We start from the raw sequence: 13,476 nt of genomic DNA, 5'->3' as shown, positions 1-13,476 counted from the left end.
TAAAATAATGCATCCGTCTCAGAAGAACAGAGTCTAAGCTTAGAAATAATGTCTTTTAATGCTTGGGTTGACCTTTTGGTGTCTTTTTTTTCTGGTATATCTGTAGCTAAACCATATTTGCTAAAACAAAATTGCACATAATGAATAAAGAAGTTTAAAACTATGTATCAGTTTACTTACATGGTCAAATATAATTATGCTGAACTGCAGTTCATTTAAGTCCCATATTGGATAAAAACGGTCATGAAGTGCAACCAAGGGAATTGCAGGGGCAGGCAGACTCATGCAAGGCACCCTCAGCACCCTCTGGTATCCAGTACGTTGTGAGCAGGAACAGTCTGCGCTGTTTGAGACAAACAGCTGCTCTCTGTTTGCACAGACAAAAGTGCAATTGTTTTTCCATGTGTTTGGCTAGCTAAACAGAGCCTTGGCTTTAATGCAACATGCTTCCCAATTAATTCCCTTATACCATGAAAGGAAGCCACTTTGTGTCTTGAGCAGCAGCAAGCAAAGAGACGGAGAGAGAAGTGCAGGCAAGAGTCTTCAGAGCAGCAGCTGGGGAGCAGCAGCACACTTGAAGTGCTCAGGGCAGAGAGCTGAGATAGCCTGGACTTGTAAAAACAACAGCATCTGAGGAACTCTCCAAGTAATCAACTGAAATGAGTATTGCAACTAAACCAAGTAGTACAAAATGTTTTTCATCCTCAGCTGAGAGCAGAAGTAGTTCAAAATGATAGCTTTTTGCTGAACTAGCCTCTAATTCTATGTCTTTTTTACAGACACTTAGGATAACCTTTTCAAGATTTCAGGCATTCTGCTGATCAATTTTTCAGATGACAGCAGTCTCTTTAGAGAGGCTGGGCTACCTGGGAGTGAGCTGCAATAGCCCATGACAGCTTGAGCATGGGGAGATCCCAGCTGCTCCATCAGGATCTTGCCATTCAATGGCCTATAGACCACACAGGAGCTTGGAAGTTGTAGCAAAGCACAAGCACAGCCCTGTTCTACAGTGCTGCTGTCTCTCTTTCTGAATGGTTACAGCTGTAAGACTCCAGAAAAAAACCAGAAAACACTTTGATAAAGGCAAGATTTTCAGATATCTGGATTATCCTGTCACAAAACACCACTTACTTGAAAAGAATTTTTAAAACTATAAGTTATTAAAATAATGTGACTAAATTTAGAAAATTCATTGATCTCCAAAAATGAAGCTGCAGATTTGGGGTTTTTTTGTATTTATATTTCCTGTTGATGAGAATGTGCCAACATACAGACAGAAGTACAGTGGGTCACTTGTTGCCCAAGACCATTTTAGGTGACAGGCCTACAAACAAGTTCAATTCTAAAGTCACCCACACCACTGTGAATGCGGAAAACAGAGCTCTGAGATATTATGAAACTTGCTGTACTCATTTAAGGTTTCAGTTGTTGTAAAGAGAAAAAAAGTTTTTTATTGCCCAGTAAAACTCTCTCTGTTAAAAGAGTCTTTAGGAAAAATCACACAGAGGCATTGGAAACCTAATACTTCTATGCAGGCCAAAATTTGGGTCTGGAATAAGCAAGTAAAACCTTATTAAACCTGTGTCCTGTAAGTTTGGCAGGGGGGAAGATGTTAAAGGAGAAATTTAGACTCAAAAAGTTGAACTCGCTATTTTTATATTTCACCTGGGAATTCCCACTGTCTTAATTCCTTTCTCTATAGGGATCAACGTGGATCCTGTTGTTCAAAATCAGGTCTGACAATCATGAAAAGAATTTTTCTCTGTTTTCTTTTGTGTGTGCAGTTTGCAGCTCACATCCTGCTGGCGTGATGTTTGCGTCAATGTTCCCAACTGCGTGGTGGGGGGTCTTTCCCCTCATACCTCAGTGTGTGACTTTTCACACACCAAGTTTTGATTTCTTCATCATAGAGGAGTTCCAGATAGTCACAGCAAGCACCTGGTCTCTAGCACAAGATAAAGGTGGCTGATTTTTTAGTCAGTTTTATATCCACTGGCTCAGAAGAACAGAGGCTCATGATCCACTGAAGCAAGCACAGTCCCAGACCCAGCTGGTGCTGGCTGTGCACTCTGGGGCTTGTGCACAAGGGTGGGGTTCACTTAACCTTCCAAAACTGCTTCAGAAGTTCTGCAGCCTCAGAAGAGATTTCTTCAAAACAAACTTATACAACTCTGTGGACAAAGAAGCAAGGCAAACCAAGGAAACAAGCAGAAAAAAACGGAGATCCACCAAAAAAAGTAGGAATATAGGATGAAATTCTGACATGTCAGAAGATAACAGGAGCTTTATTATGGCTTTAAAAGAACTAAAATTTCACAATGAAGAGCCTACTGATTTATTACTGAAAAATGGAGCAAAACAGGAGAATTTCTGTAAAGATCAGCAGAGACTGGAATGTGGTAACATTGGAAATAGAAAGTGTCTGCAGAGTAGTTACAACCTGGGCAGGGGTGGCAGGGTGGGATGTCACAAAGAAAATATCTGGAGTCAACACAAACACAAATTTCAGGAGAGCGAGAAGGATGGCTTAGAAAGATGAGAGCTGTACAAACTGATGTTTGAAACCTGGGGAGCTGTAACTTTGCTGCATGGGAGTCACTGGGCCCAGTCTGCAAAATCTCTGCTCTGAGACTGGAAAACCTGGATCTTATGCTGTGAACCACACCTCCCATAAGGAAACAAAGAAACTTTAGCAAACTTATCTGTACAGGTGCCAAAACAGATCTACTCATCAAATGTTTTGGTTATTTTTGAGAATATGTCAGATTTTCTGAAATTTTCCATCTCTATTTAAACCCAAACCACTTTACAAAAATTCTAGGGGGAAATGGTCAGTATTGCACAGAGGGTTTGTGAGAGGAAAAGAGAATCCAAATCCAAACTGTGGCTTCCTTGTGGCCACCATGGGGCAGGTTCACCAGTGGAACAGTGTCTCCAAGAGTCTCCCGACACAGAGTTCAACAGTGACAGGGCTTCCAACGCAGAGAAGGAATAAAATGGACAGAGTATCTGGTGCAGTGAAGAGGCAGAAAAGAGAGATCTAATCCTGCACTGGGATTCCCAATACTGAGGAAAAAGCTTCCATTATTTCAATCAACCTAAAGACACTGTGCTAATGCAAAGGATGGTCAAGGACATAAAGACTCTGTTGTTGCACTTCATTGCACTTGTAGTAGCCTGCAATGAAAGCAAAGGAGAAATTTGCCAAGCCTTGTCTCCTTCTGGCAAGTAAACAAAGTTCTGGCAGTGACACACAATGCAGCTTTCAAAACCACCTTCTTCTTCAGTTAGAGAAGCCTCTACTTTGGTGAGAGGGCTGAATTCACAGAACTCCCAGACAAGAGGATGTGAAATGCAGTTTTCTGCCAAGTCCTCACAGAACTATATTACTGTGATAATTTTCATGGCATTAATCCCAGTACAGTAAGAGTAACATGGTTCTAGGATAGGTCCAACCTATGTAGAACTGGTAAAAAGATTCACTCTAAAAATCTGGGAACTATTCATTGAGTTTAATTAAATACACACAGGGAAAGTGGAAACCTTGGGACAGTTAGGGAGGCATCAATTCAGTTCATCAGCAAACTACATTAGCAAATGATGACCACAGACTAAAAGGAGAAGGCAAAAACAGAACAGGAACACCCAGGCACAGATTCATTCACTGATCAGGAAAGTACGCTGAGTGCTATACATGTTAAAAAGTTGTCAAGCACAACCAGTCAAGAAGTCATTTTTGATGGCAGAGCTTATTATTTTCACATTCACAAATATTTGACCTCTTCCAACTTCTGTTGAATCATTATGCTACTGACTAGCACAGCCTTACTGATTTTTTCTTTAGGGTCTTTTAGAAAGATTTCCACTAAGGATTAAATAAATAATAATGAAAAAGCTATCCAAACTGTTAATCAAAGTGTTCTACATTATGTTCACCATTGCTATGCTTTTAACATGTCCTAATGTCCTGGTCCTGCACTTGAGGAGGAACAACCCCAGGCAGTACAGGGTGGGGGCCAACCTCCTGGGAAGCAGTTCTGCAGGGAAGGACTCGGGGGTCCTAGTGGACAACAAACTGTCCATGAGCCAGCAGCGTGTCCTTGTGGCCAAGAAGGCCAGTGGTATCCTGGGCTGCATTAGGAAAAGCATTGGCAGCAGGTCAAGGGAGGTGATCCTGCCTCTTTACTCTGCCCTAGTGAGGCACATCTGGAGTGCTGTGTACAGTTCTGGGCTCCTCAGTACAAGACAGACACGGAAAAAATGGAGTGGGTCCAGCAGAGGGCTACAAAGTCAGTCAAGGGTCTGGAGAAAGCCTCTTGCAATGAAAGGCTGAGGGAGCTGAGCTAAGCCTCAAGAAGAGATGACTGATGAAACTCATTAATGTCTAGCTAAAAGGTGGGTACCAAGAGGATGGGCCAGGCTCTCAGGAGTGGCTCCAAGCAATAGGACAAGAGGCAAAAACTGAAGCAGAAAAAGGCCTACTTGAACACAAGGAAGGAAAACTGAAGCACAAGAAGGTCCACTTGGACACAAGGAAGGACTTCACTGTGTAGCGATCATGCACTGGAACAGACTGACCAGGGAGGCTGTGGAATCCCCTTTACTGGATGGGCCCAGTCCTGTGCAGTGTGCTCTAGGATGACCCTGCTTGAGATGGGAGATTACACCAGGTGACCCACTGTGGTCCCTTCCAACATGACCCATTCTTTGATACTGTAATGTAACAACCACTCTTCTCAAGCATGATCTCAATGATGTTTGAGGCTAATGCTACCCGACTCGGTTTACTCTCCAATCTCAGTGATGGATAATAGCAGATAAAATCGGAGGTCCTGGTTACTGCTGCATAAAGTGAAAGACAGAGTCAAAATAACTTTGAATTTTCTTTGGTTTTGCACAACCAGACTGATTTTGTGGTAAATCAAATTTTCTTAAAATTAGATTTTTCTGAAGTCATAGATGCTTAAATACAGCTTCCACAATTCTGTGGAGAAGAATGGACCTTTATATTATAGTTTATAATATATCAGTTATCAGTCATATAGTTTATATATCAGAAAATGAGGCACTTACAGAGATGTGTTTGAAACTTATATATACATTTATATTCAAGCCCTACAGCAGTGGCATTCATTGTGGGTAGTGCTAGTGCATGTTTAGCTCTGCTGCTTCTCTATTTATGGACAAGCTATGAAAGCAGTTTGTCAGCAACTTTTTCTGAGTGTTCACATTACCAAATACATCCATTCTCAATTCACTCTAATGTAATTATTGAATTCGGCAGCGAGCTGATAACACAGCTAAAGGAAAATCCCAACCTGCCTCAGTGTTTTCATGCTGTAATTGAAAACAGATGGCAACTTGTGTAATTTATGCCTTTCTACAATCAGTAACATGTTGGTATAAGATAAGAATTCTAAGACTGAATTGCATCTGCTTCAACACCATATGCTAGTGCACAGCATAAATATTTATCCAAGCCTATTCCATCTCCTCATTTAAAGCTCAATTCCGCAAAAAAATGAAAGTACCCTTCAGATAGCTTCAATTAGCACTGAAGCATCCCTGGAGTGCTTTGAAGGGCCAGAGGCCCAGCATCAAACACTGCGGTATCTTCTCCTTCCAAAACTTCACAGAGAGGGTTAAATGGAGGCATGTACCTTGTGCCTTATTGATAAAATATAAATCCTAGTTTTCAAGCTCCCTTTTAGGGTGCCTTTAGGAGTTACAAAGAGGTTTCTCACCTACAATATCCACGCTTCTCTCTTTCCCACTATCCTGTAAAAGCTGGAAATTGGACTTTGGATATTTTTTTCCTGGGGGAAGGGGTTTTTTTAGGATTTTTAGACTGATTTATCTTGCTTGCCAAACAGTTATGCAATCCTCATGTTTGTGGTCAGCTTGGCAAGGACCATCTAATGGGTTTTGTGTTTCTCAGTAGTTTGAGGTACATTCAACTTCATGAGAATCTCGCTGTTCAAATTTCTTCTAATTGCAGGAATATAAGGCATTGGCAAGTCCTCTGACATCACATGGTTTTGGGCTAGTTTTCACCCTGCTGGACACTTATAATGTGTGCCTTTTAGTCTTCCATGTTACAAGTCTGTAAAATGCTGTTCTTGTGGCAGTACTTGAATCCTTTGGAGCAATCAGATAGTACAGATGTCCTTTGACTGCATGAAATGGGCTTGATGACCCTGATGAAGTGACATCCATTGGCTTCTTGACACAGTGGCAATTCAATTACACTTGAGAGTTGGTTCTTATTCTGCTAGTGAAATCATTTGAGAAACTGGACCTGAAATTATCATTTGTGAATGAAGACAACAAATGCACAGGCAGAAAATTTATAAAGCTGATCTCCCCCCTGTGCCAGCTTTTAGAGATCAGGAGAGCAGAACCATGCTGAAAGGGTCCTGGCTGCACATTACAGTTCCTAAGCTGAGCTCCAAACAGAAGATGTTGGTACCAGTGGCAACATGTGGTCCTTCAAACTCCCTGCTGCTGACTCCCTGCTGCTGAAATGAAGAACTAGGCTTGAAAAGCTTAAGCAGCCACTGGCAATTTGTATGATTTGAGGACCTTAGGTGTCACAGCTATAAATAGTAATTTGCTAAGAATCAGTTTAAGGCATCAGATAGCTTTCTATTAACAGTTTGAGTAGGGCACTGATTGCTCCAGCCAGTGGCAAGAACAGATGATCAGCAAAATGAGTGATTAATTTGTCTCTCTCACAAGCCTCATACTTAGCTAGGTCTGCTTGTTCCATCACACTCTCTTGCAGTTATGTCATACTAAATAGCAATGTGATGCATAATTTAAGTCACTAGTTTGAAGTCAAGTTGTAACTTTTCAAATAATACTTGCACCTTAAAAACAGAAATGAACTTACAGAATAAATCACTAAAAAAAGAGAAAAAAAGTTTTACTGACAATAGCTGACAACATTTAGCAATGTAATCTGCAGAGAACCAGATTTTTCAGCCAGTCAATAATGAATATTAAAGCAACCTGGGAACTTCAAAATCCTGCTGTTCCTGTCTGCACTGCTGATGACAGCAGACAGCTAAACAGAGCTGCAAATAACTTAGAAGAATACACCACAACACTGACTCCTTTCATAGCCTTTTGTCGCCTCCAGCTCCCACTTGTTAATGCACTTGCAGCAACCACTCTCCTCACAACTGCCACAGGCAAACACACCTCAGCAAACTGGGCCCAAAAATACTTTAATAAAGCTAATTGACTAGATATTTATTGAATTATTTTCTCAGCTTCACACCTGAAATTTCAGACTGTGAGTGGTAATCCTATTTACCAGCCCCAGAACAGGTATCAAATCCTAAAGCTTATAGCCTCTCACACATCTTCTGCAGATCATGCTGGTAGGAATTTTGCCAGAAATAAATTGTCTGAAAATTCCCTCAGAAGAGGATGTCACACATAAGGAGATGGCAAGTGGTGCCATGCTCAGGTGCACATGGGTGACAGGGCCCACGTGCCCCAGTGCCATGCCCAGGCACAGCCACTGCGGGCAGCCAGAGCTCTGTCCCCAGCTGACTGAGCTTTCTGCTTAGACTCCCAACTCACAGCACTTTGGAGCAGGCCAAGAGCCCAGACAAGCTCAAACTGAAAGCAAGTCACCACTAAGTCCAGCAGGAAGGTTGAGTCTGCAATGTTTACTGCTTTCTGTGATACATGGTAGAATTTTAAATGCACAAACCAAGGTCCTACAATGACACCATGGGCAGCAGTCCTCTCTCAATAGTATGTCCAGCATAATGCAAAGACAGGAAAACAGTGCTCTCCGAAGCAGACAAGTGCAAAATCACAAGCTTTACAAATAAAGACGTTCTAAAAAACAATTACAGTGGATACATCTCCTTAGGAGGAAAATCCCTGCTGCTACTGCCAAGAACTTTTCTACAAACTGCAACGCCAAGGCTTGGCTCTTCTTCAAATTCTTGCCCTTTTCATCATAGCCAACTTTCCTTGTTAGTGCTTCTTTGGTGTAGCACTCTTCTTGCAGACAAAAGCTCTTGAACCAGCCCACCAAAAGTTACCATGCCCAGCCTGTTCTCAAAGTGCCCTTCCTGCAGCTTCCACACAGGGGAATGTTTAATTTCAAGGAGCTGTCATATAAAGCCTGTCATTTGATTTCTTTAAATTTGACAGATTGAGGAGTTCTGTAAACAGATGGATTAAGTGACATAGATTTTTTTAAAATTTCAGATACTGCACTATGATTTACATACTTATTGCTATGGGAACATCTAACAAAAGCCCTTATTTCAAAGGAAAAACACCATCTCTTCACTAGGCTAAAGGTATTCAGCATTTCCAAAAATGGGGCAACAATTTTTCTGTCTAAAGAAGAGCTTATCTCATATACAGCTATAAATTTTTATGTGCAATTCTGCTCTGAAAAACCATTTCATGTAAAGATGAAAGAAAAGAAAGAAAGAAAACAATAAGATCTGTCCTTGAGTAAAATCAAGGCAATATATCCCAGTTTTACAACATGACATGTTCCTCTCAGGACAGTGAACTGTTGGTGTTCTTCAGTCTTGAATGGTTCAGGTAGACCTCTGCAACCCCATGGGATTACACATATGACACCACAGTGTTACTTTTACAACTCAGATTTCAGAATTGCTCCACTGTATTGCTAGTTTCTATATTCAGAGAATAAAAGCTTCTGTAAAATACTAGGGTCCCAAGTTCAGGATCTAGAATATACACATGAAGTAATAAATTATTTTTAAATTTAGACCCTTTACATTTTAGGCAGGATCATTATTTGAAAATAACACTCTTCATATCAAAAATGTAACTGTATTTTATATTTGTGTTGTATAAAACATATTAAAAAACTTCCAGCTCCCTCGGAACTCAAGCTTCTTTGCCAGCAGGATGTGTCTGGGTGCTGCATGTACCAACAAGCTCTGCAGCTGCCATTCCCTGTCCCAGGGGTTTTGCCTACCTGTTCTAAAAAAAAAGTTTCAAAGACAGTATGTTCTTGGAATTTCCATTAAAATAAAAAATCAGCAGCCAGAGAGCAGAAACCCCTGTCCTGCACTTGCTAAGGAGGGTTCCATGGCAGGTCTGGCACTGTGCAGCGGGCAGGATGTGCATCCCTGGAGCTGTGGCCTCCAGCTTGGTGGGTGTGGATAGACAGGTGAGAGGCAACTGGGGTGAGTGTGATGGGAATGAGAGACGAATTAGAAGGCTGGACAAAATTCATGGCAAAGTGGGGTACATGTGGAATACACCTGAAACCTTCATCTGTGTTGCTGCTATAAAATAAAGCATGGCATAAATGGCTAGTTTAATCTTTCTGGCCATTGGAGCAGGTGTAGTAGCTAACTTAATTTTCTTGCTTTTATCTGTACTTAACATAATACTATGTCTTTATTTTTCTCTTTGTACAAGGCAGAGATTAATTCACAGATAGATGCAGGATGTGATCCAAGCCCACAGGTAAGTCAATGGGCTCTGCATTGCAGTGCAAAAGCTAAAAGTGGAATGTATATTTATTGATTCTTAAATTACTTATGAAGCTGTTTCAGCTCTTTATGAAAGTATCCATTGTTCTTTCCAAATTGTCTTGAATCTTAACTGCTTTACACTGAACAATAGGCTATGCTAGCATTACTTTTACTAGGTATGTCTGACTTTGCCTGTTCCTATAAATGCAAAGTCCAGAAGGTGCATAACAGCAGTCATGTAAATTGTAAAGAGGGAAGCTAAAATTGTGCAGAGTTGAAAAAACATTGCAATAAAAAAAATTCCATTAAAAAATAACACCACCACCACCAAAACCAGACAATCACACAAATGAAAACCCACCTCAAAAAGGGAAAAGTTCAAGAGAACAACTTGGAAAGGATAATTGAGTCTCATGTGAAAGAGACTTCAAGAATCTCAAGGACAGAAAAAAATAAATAGGAGGGGATTTAAAAACAACAGAACTCACTGCGCACAAATGCCTGAAACTGAGAGAAAGGCACTCAACACTGGAAACAAAAGCACCTCTCCCTCCCCTAATACAGGCAGCCCAAGACCTTCACTGGGCAGCACAAATTTCCCTGGGAAATCATCCCATTTTGAGCACCCACCTTCATCCCAGCCGCGGCCGCTGGCCCACTGGGGTCCACAGCCTGGATGTGGCAGGGTTTGCTGCCCCGCACCACAAAGCCCCAGCCCACGGCATCACCGACGATCTGGAAAGAAGAAAGGACATCATCACTTTCAAACAGCTCCATGAAATTCAAGGGGGCAACTTCTAAATGGTCCAAGACGTCATTTCAACATCTCTGTACTTCCAACACATAGTAGAGTACAGGCTGCGATGTCACTCATAGGAAAGGCTCTACCTGAGTGATTCCTCTTGCTTTTACTGAAGTTTCTTTGTTGAACTTGGAGACTGTAAAAGCAATGCTCCCAATGACTAGGTTCAAGAATGTTTTTAACGAAGGGCTCCAAAAATGTATGTTAGTCAAATTTTCTGTCCCATCATGTAGAAAGACCCTGCTAGAAAAGTTCGGTTTGGGTAGGTGATCCAGTCCTGCAGAGCAGGAGCACCAGGCCCAGATGAGTTTGTGTAATACAAATCTTATTGGCTTTATGTAATTTTACACCCCTTTTAAGTATCACACTGGCATAAAGACAGAATAAGCAAGTGCTGAATCAGACCTGAAATTTGTGGAAGTACTGATAATGGAGTTTGGGATTTTGAAGTATAAATCTCAGCAAAAACAAATAAGCTCTAATTATCCCACCAGAAAAATGTCTGTTTGGATTGCCTGTATGCATATAACATGCAGAAAATAAAGAAAAACACTGGAGACATACCGTAAAAGTTTTTCTAACATATGGGGCTCCAGGCATCAAGAGCTCATCAGCAGTCACAGGTCTCTTTAATACTGTGGAGGTACAGAAATGAATATTCAATAAAAACACTCCTCTGGAATCTCTCCTGATAAAAAATAATAATAAATCAGATACATTGCTGGGATACATCTTTCTGGCCCCACTTCCCATACATGCTTTCCATTCTTCCAGACTTGCTTGAAAGCAGTAAGAGAACCAAGGAAAAGCCCACAGAATAACACTGAGTATAAATGCTGAGAGCTTTGGAAAACTGGGTCATTTAGCCAATGGACTTTGTTGTCTGCAATCAAAATTCCCTAAACACTATCACAAAACTCAGAAGTGGCTTTTCCTGTGTCCAGTGTTGAAACAAGTGACCCACCTTCCTGGTACAGAACAGCTTTCCTTCACAGCTCACTGTGTGCTTGTTGGGTGCTCTCTGCTATTTCATCTGAGTTGGGTTTGAATCTCAGAATTGAAAAGCAAGAAAGTCCTGCTTGAGTGAGGAATTATCTCAAGAGACTTCTGCAACAGACCTACTACTCCCATCTTATCCAGGGACAGACAAGGTAACTTACAGGTGTCTGGGATTTTAAATGAAAGGAAATACCAGTAAGTTTCTGCAGGTCACCATTGCCTTCCCATGTAATGGCATAATTTTCCTCCAAACAAATTAAATTTGAAGTTCTGCCAGATCAAATCAATACCATCCTGTGTACCACTTCTTATCTGTCCATAAATGCTTCAAAGACAAAGCACAACATAAAGACATATTCTCTTCCCCCCATTTGCCTGTTTCACCCTTAATATTATGGCTGTTTTTCTTTTAGTGATAAATAATTTTGACGGTGTCTGTCTTTTCAGCAAATGGGAGACAAAATCTCTCACAGATGGTATTTGAAGATGTTCTTGAGTTTCTTAATGACATTCATGGGAGTAGAGAGAATTCTAGCAGACAAACCAATATCTTTGGTTTTTTTTAACCTTCCCATGCATTTTGATGAACTGTCATTTATCCAGTGCTGTACTTCACAGAGAATGTCTGGTCAATGTGAAAAAACTGAATGATTGTGCTCATTTGACAAGTCAGAATCTGATAAATCATCCATGTACGGCTCTCTTATGTGCCTCTCTTCATTATACCTCCAGAATTTTTTTTGTTTGATGATTCTTTTTCTACATGATTGGTCAAGTCATGACCTGGGGCTTTTTTAAGTGCTTGCCTGCAAGCAAGCTCGTCTGACAACAACTACACCTCTGCCTTGTGTTTATCAGCACGTAGTTCAGCAACACGCTCTGGGTCTGGTTAGCAGGAAGCTATTTGTGAACAAAGTCTCCTTATAGTGAGCAGAGGATTAAGAATTCCTTGTAACACTTACATCTGACAGCCTTATGTTAATCTATGCAAGCTGATGTGTGGATCTGTACTTGTGTTCTGGGAGAAATAACCCTACATTGCCAGTAATTCTCTAATTCTTAAAAATCAGTCTGTTTATAAGCCCACTGCTGTCTTCTTTCAAATATGAGTCTGTTAAAGCTATTCACAGTTTGAAAACTAGTCCTAGGGGAAAGTATCTTCTAAAAAATTCATGCAAGAGCAACGTCAGCCTATTCTTTTTCTTCCAGTATTGTGCAATCAGCTGCATTAAAATAAACTTGTTCTCACTACTCATGGGCTGACACTTCATATAAAATCAGAACCATAAATGAACAGAATAGTTGGCATACTTTAGATAACACACACATTTATGGATAGCACATGAATGTTATTTTATCTGTCCCAGAAAATTTTCCAGGATGTAATTAATGTACTGGGGACAAAGAGCTCCCCATACAAAAGCTACCAGAACATTTCTGCAAATTATACCTGAGAGATATTCTGCCAAAACATGATACTGTTTTGTACCCTTTATCTAGGGGCAAGCCCCTTGCACGAAGGGGTGAGCATACTGGAAGGTAGTGCTGAGCACCCAACAATAACACATTCCGAGGATGCAATGGCCACTAGAACTGACAGCATCTCCTCTGCTGGGCAGCAGGTCTGCTGGAGGGGTTATGGCTTCTGAGCATATAATCCTACTGAGTCCTTCCAATTATTTTAGTTCAGAGCTTCATACTGAATTCCCAGCAGAGCTTAAGCAGAGGGAAGGAAATGTGTTAAAAGGAAAGAGAGGGAAAATATCCTTCCCTTTCTGATGGCCACTCTGCACAGCAGGAATGAAATGCACTTTAGTTCACTCATCTCCAGAGTAAATGGTCGATGTTTTGAACAGCATTCACCTCGTGCTTGAGGCACTCTTCTGTAACCACTCCAAATGCCAGCATCCCTCTGAAAGCAACGATTACACATATCCACTGAAGCCTTACCCTGCTGTACAGTACTCCCCCCACACCACTGGCAGGACTTGGTGAATTTGAAAAAATAAGGAGCTAAAAGGGCAGCAGGGACCCTGTTTGATATTCAGGGCTATTTCTGAGGGAAACAGAGAGGCTGAAACAATATCTATCTTGGTCTGTTTTTCCCTTCCCAGATGTACAGTAAGAAACAATTTTAAGTGAACTGTGGAAGAATGGGTGTGTTTAACCTTCCGGCGTGAGATAGGA

General features: G+C 41.1%; 1 protein-coding gene across 2 annotated transcripts in view; it reads right to left on the bottom strand.

Moving 5' to 3' along the window:
• DEPTOR (DEP domain containing MTOR interacting protein) overlaps positions 1-13,476 on the bottom strand; it is a 77,913-nt gene that overhangs the window by 11,993 nt on the left and 52,444 nt on the right. For both annotated transcript variants that reach the window (XM_054270152.1, XM_054270081.1), the window contains 2 exons: positions 10,855-10,925; positions 10,119-10,223 (listed from right to left, as the gene is read on the bottom strand). In XM_054270152.1, the coding sequence (XP_054126127.1) occupies positions 10,119-10,223; positions 10,855-10,925 (176 nt within the window). The remainder of the gene's footprint in view (positions 1-10,118; positions 10,224-10,854; positions 10,926-13,476) is intronic.

This window comes from Melozone crissalis, unplaced genomic scaffold (genome assembly GCF_028551555.1).
Source record: "Melozone crissalis strain CALT ecotype California unplaced genomic scaffold, PUWL_Pcris_2 ptg000002l_1, whole genome shotgun sequence".
Taxonomy (NCBI): Eukaryota; Metazoa; Chordata; class Aves; order Passeriformes; family Passerellidae; genus Melozone; species Melozone crissalis.
This window is presented reverse-complemented; position numbering and strand designations above follow the sequence as displayed.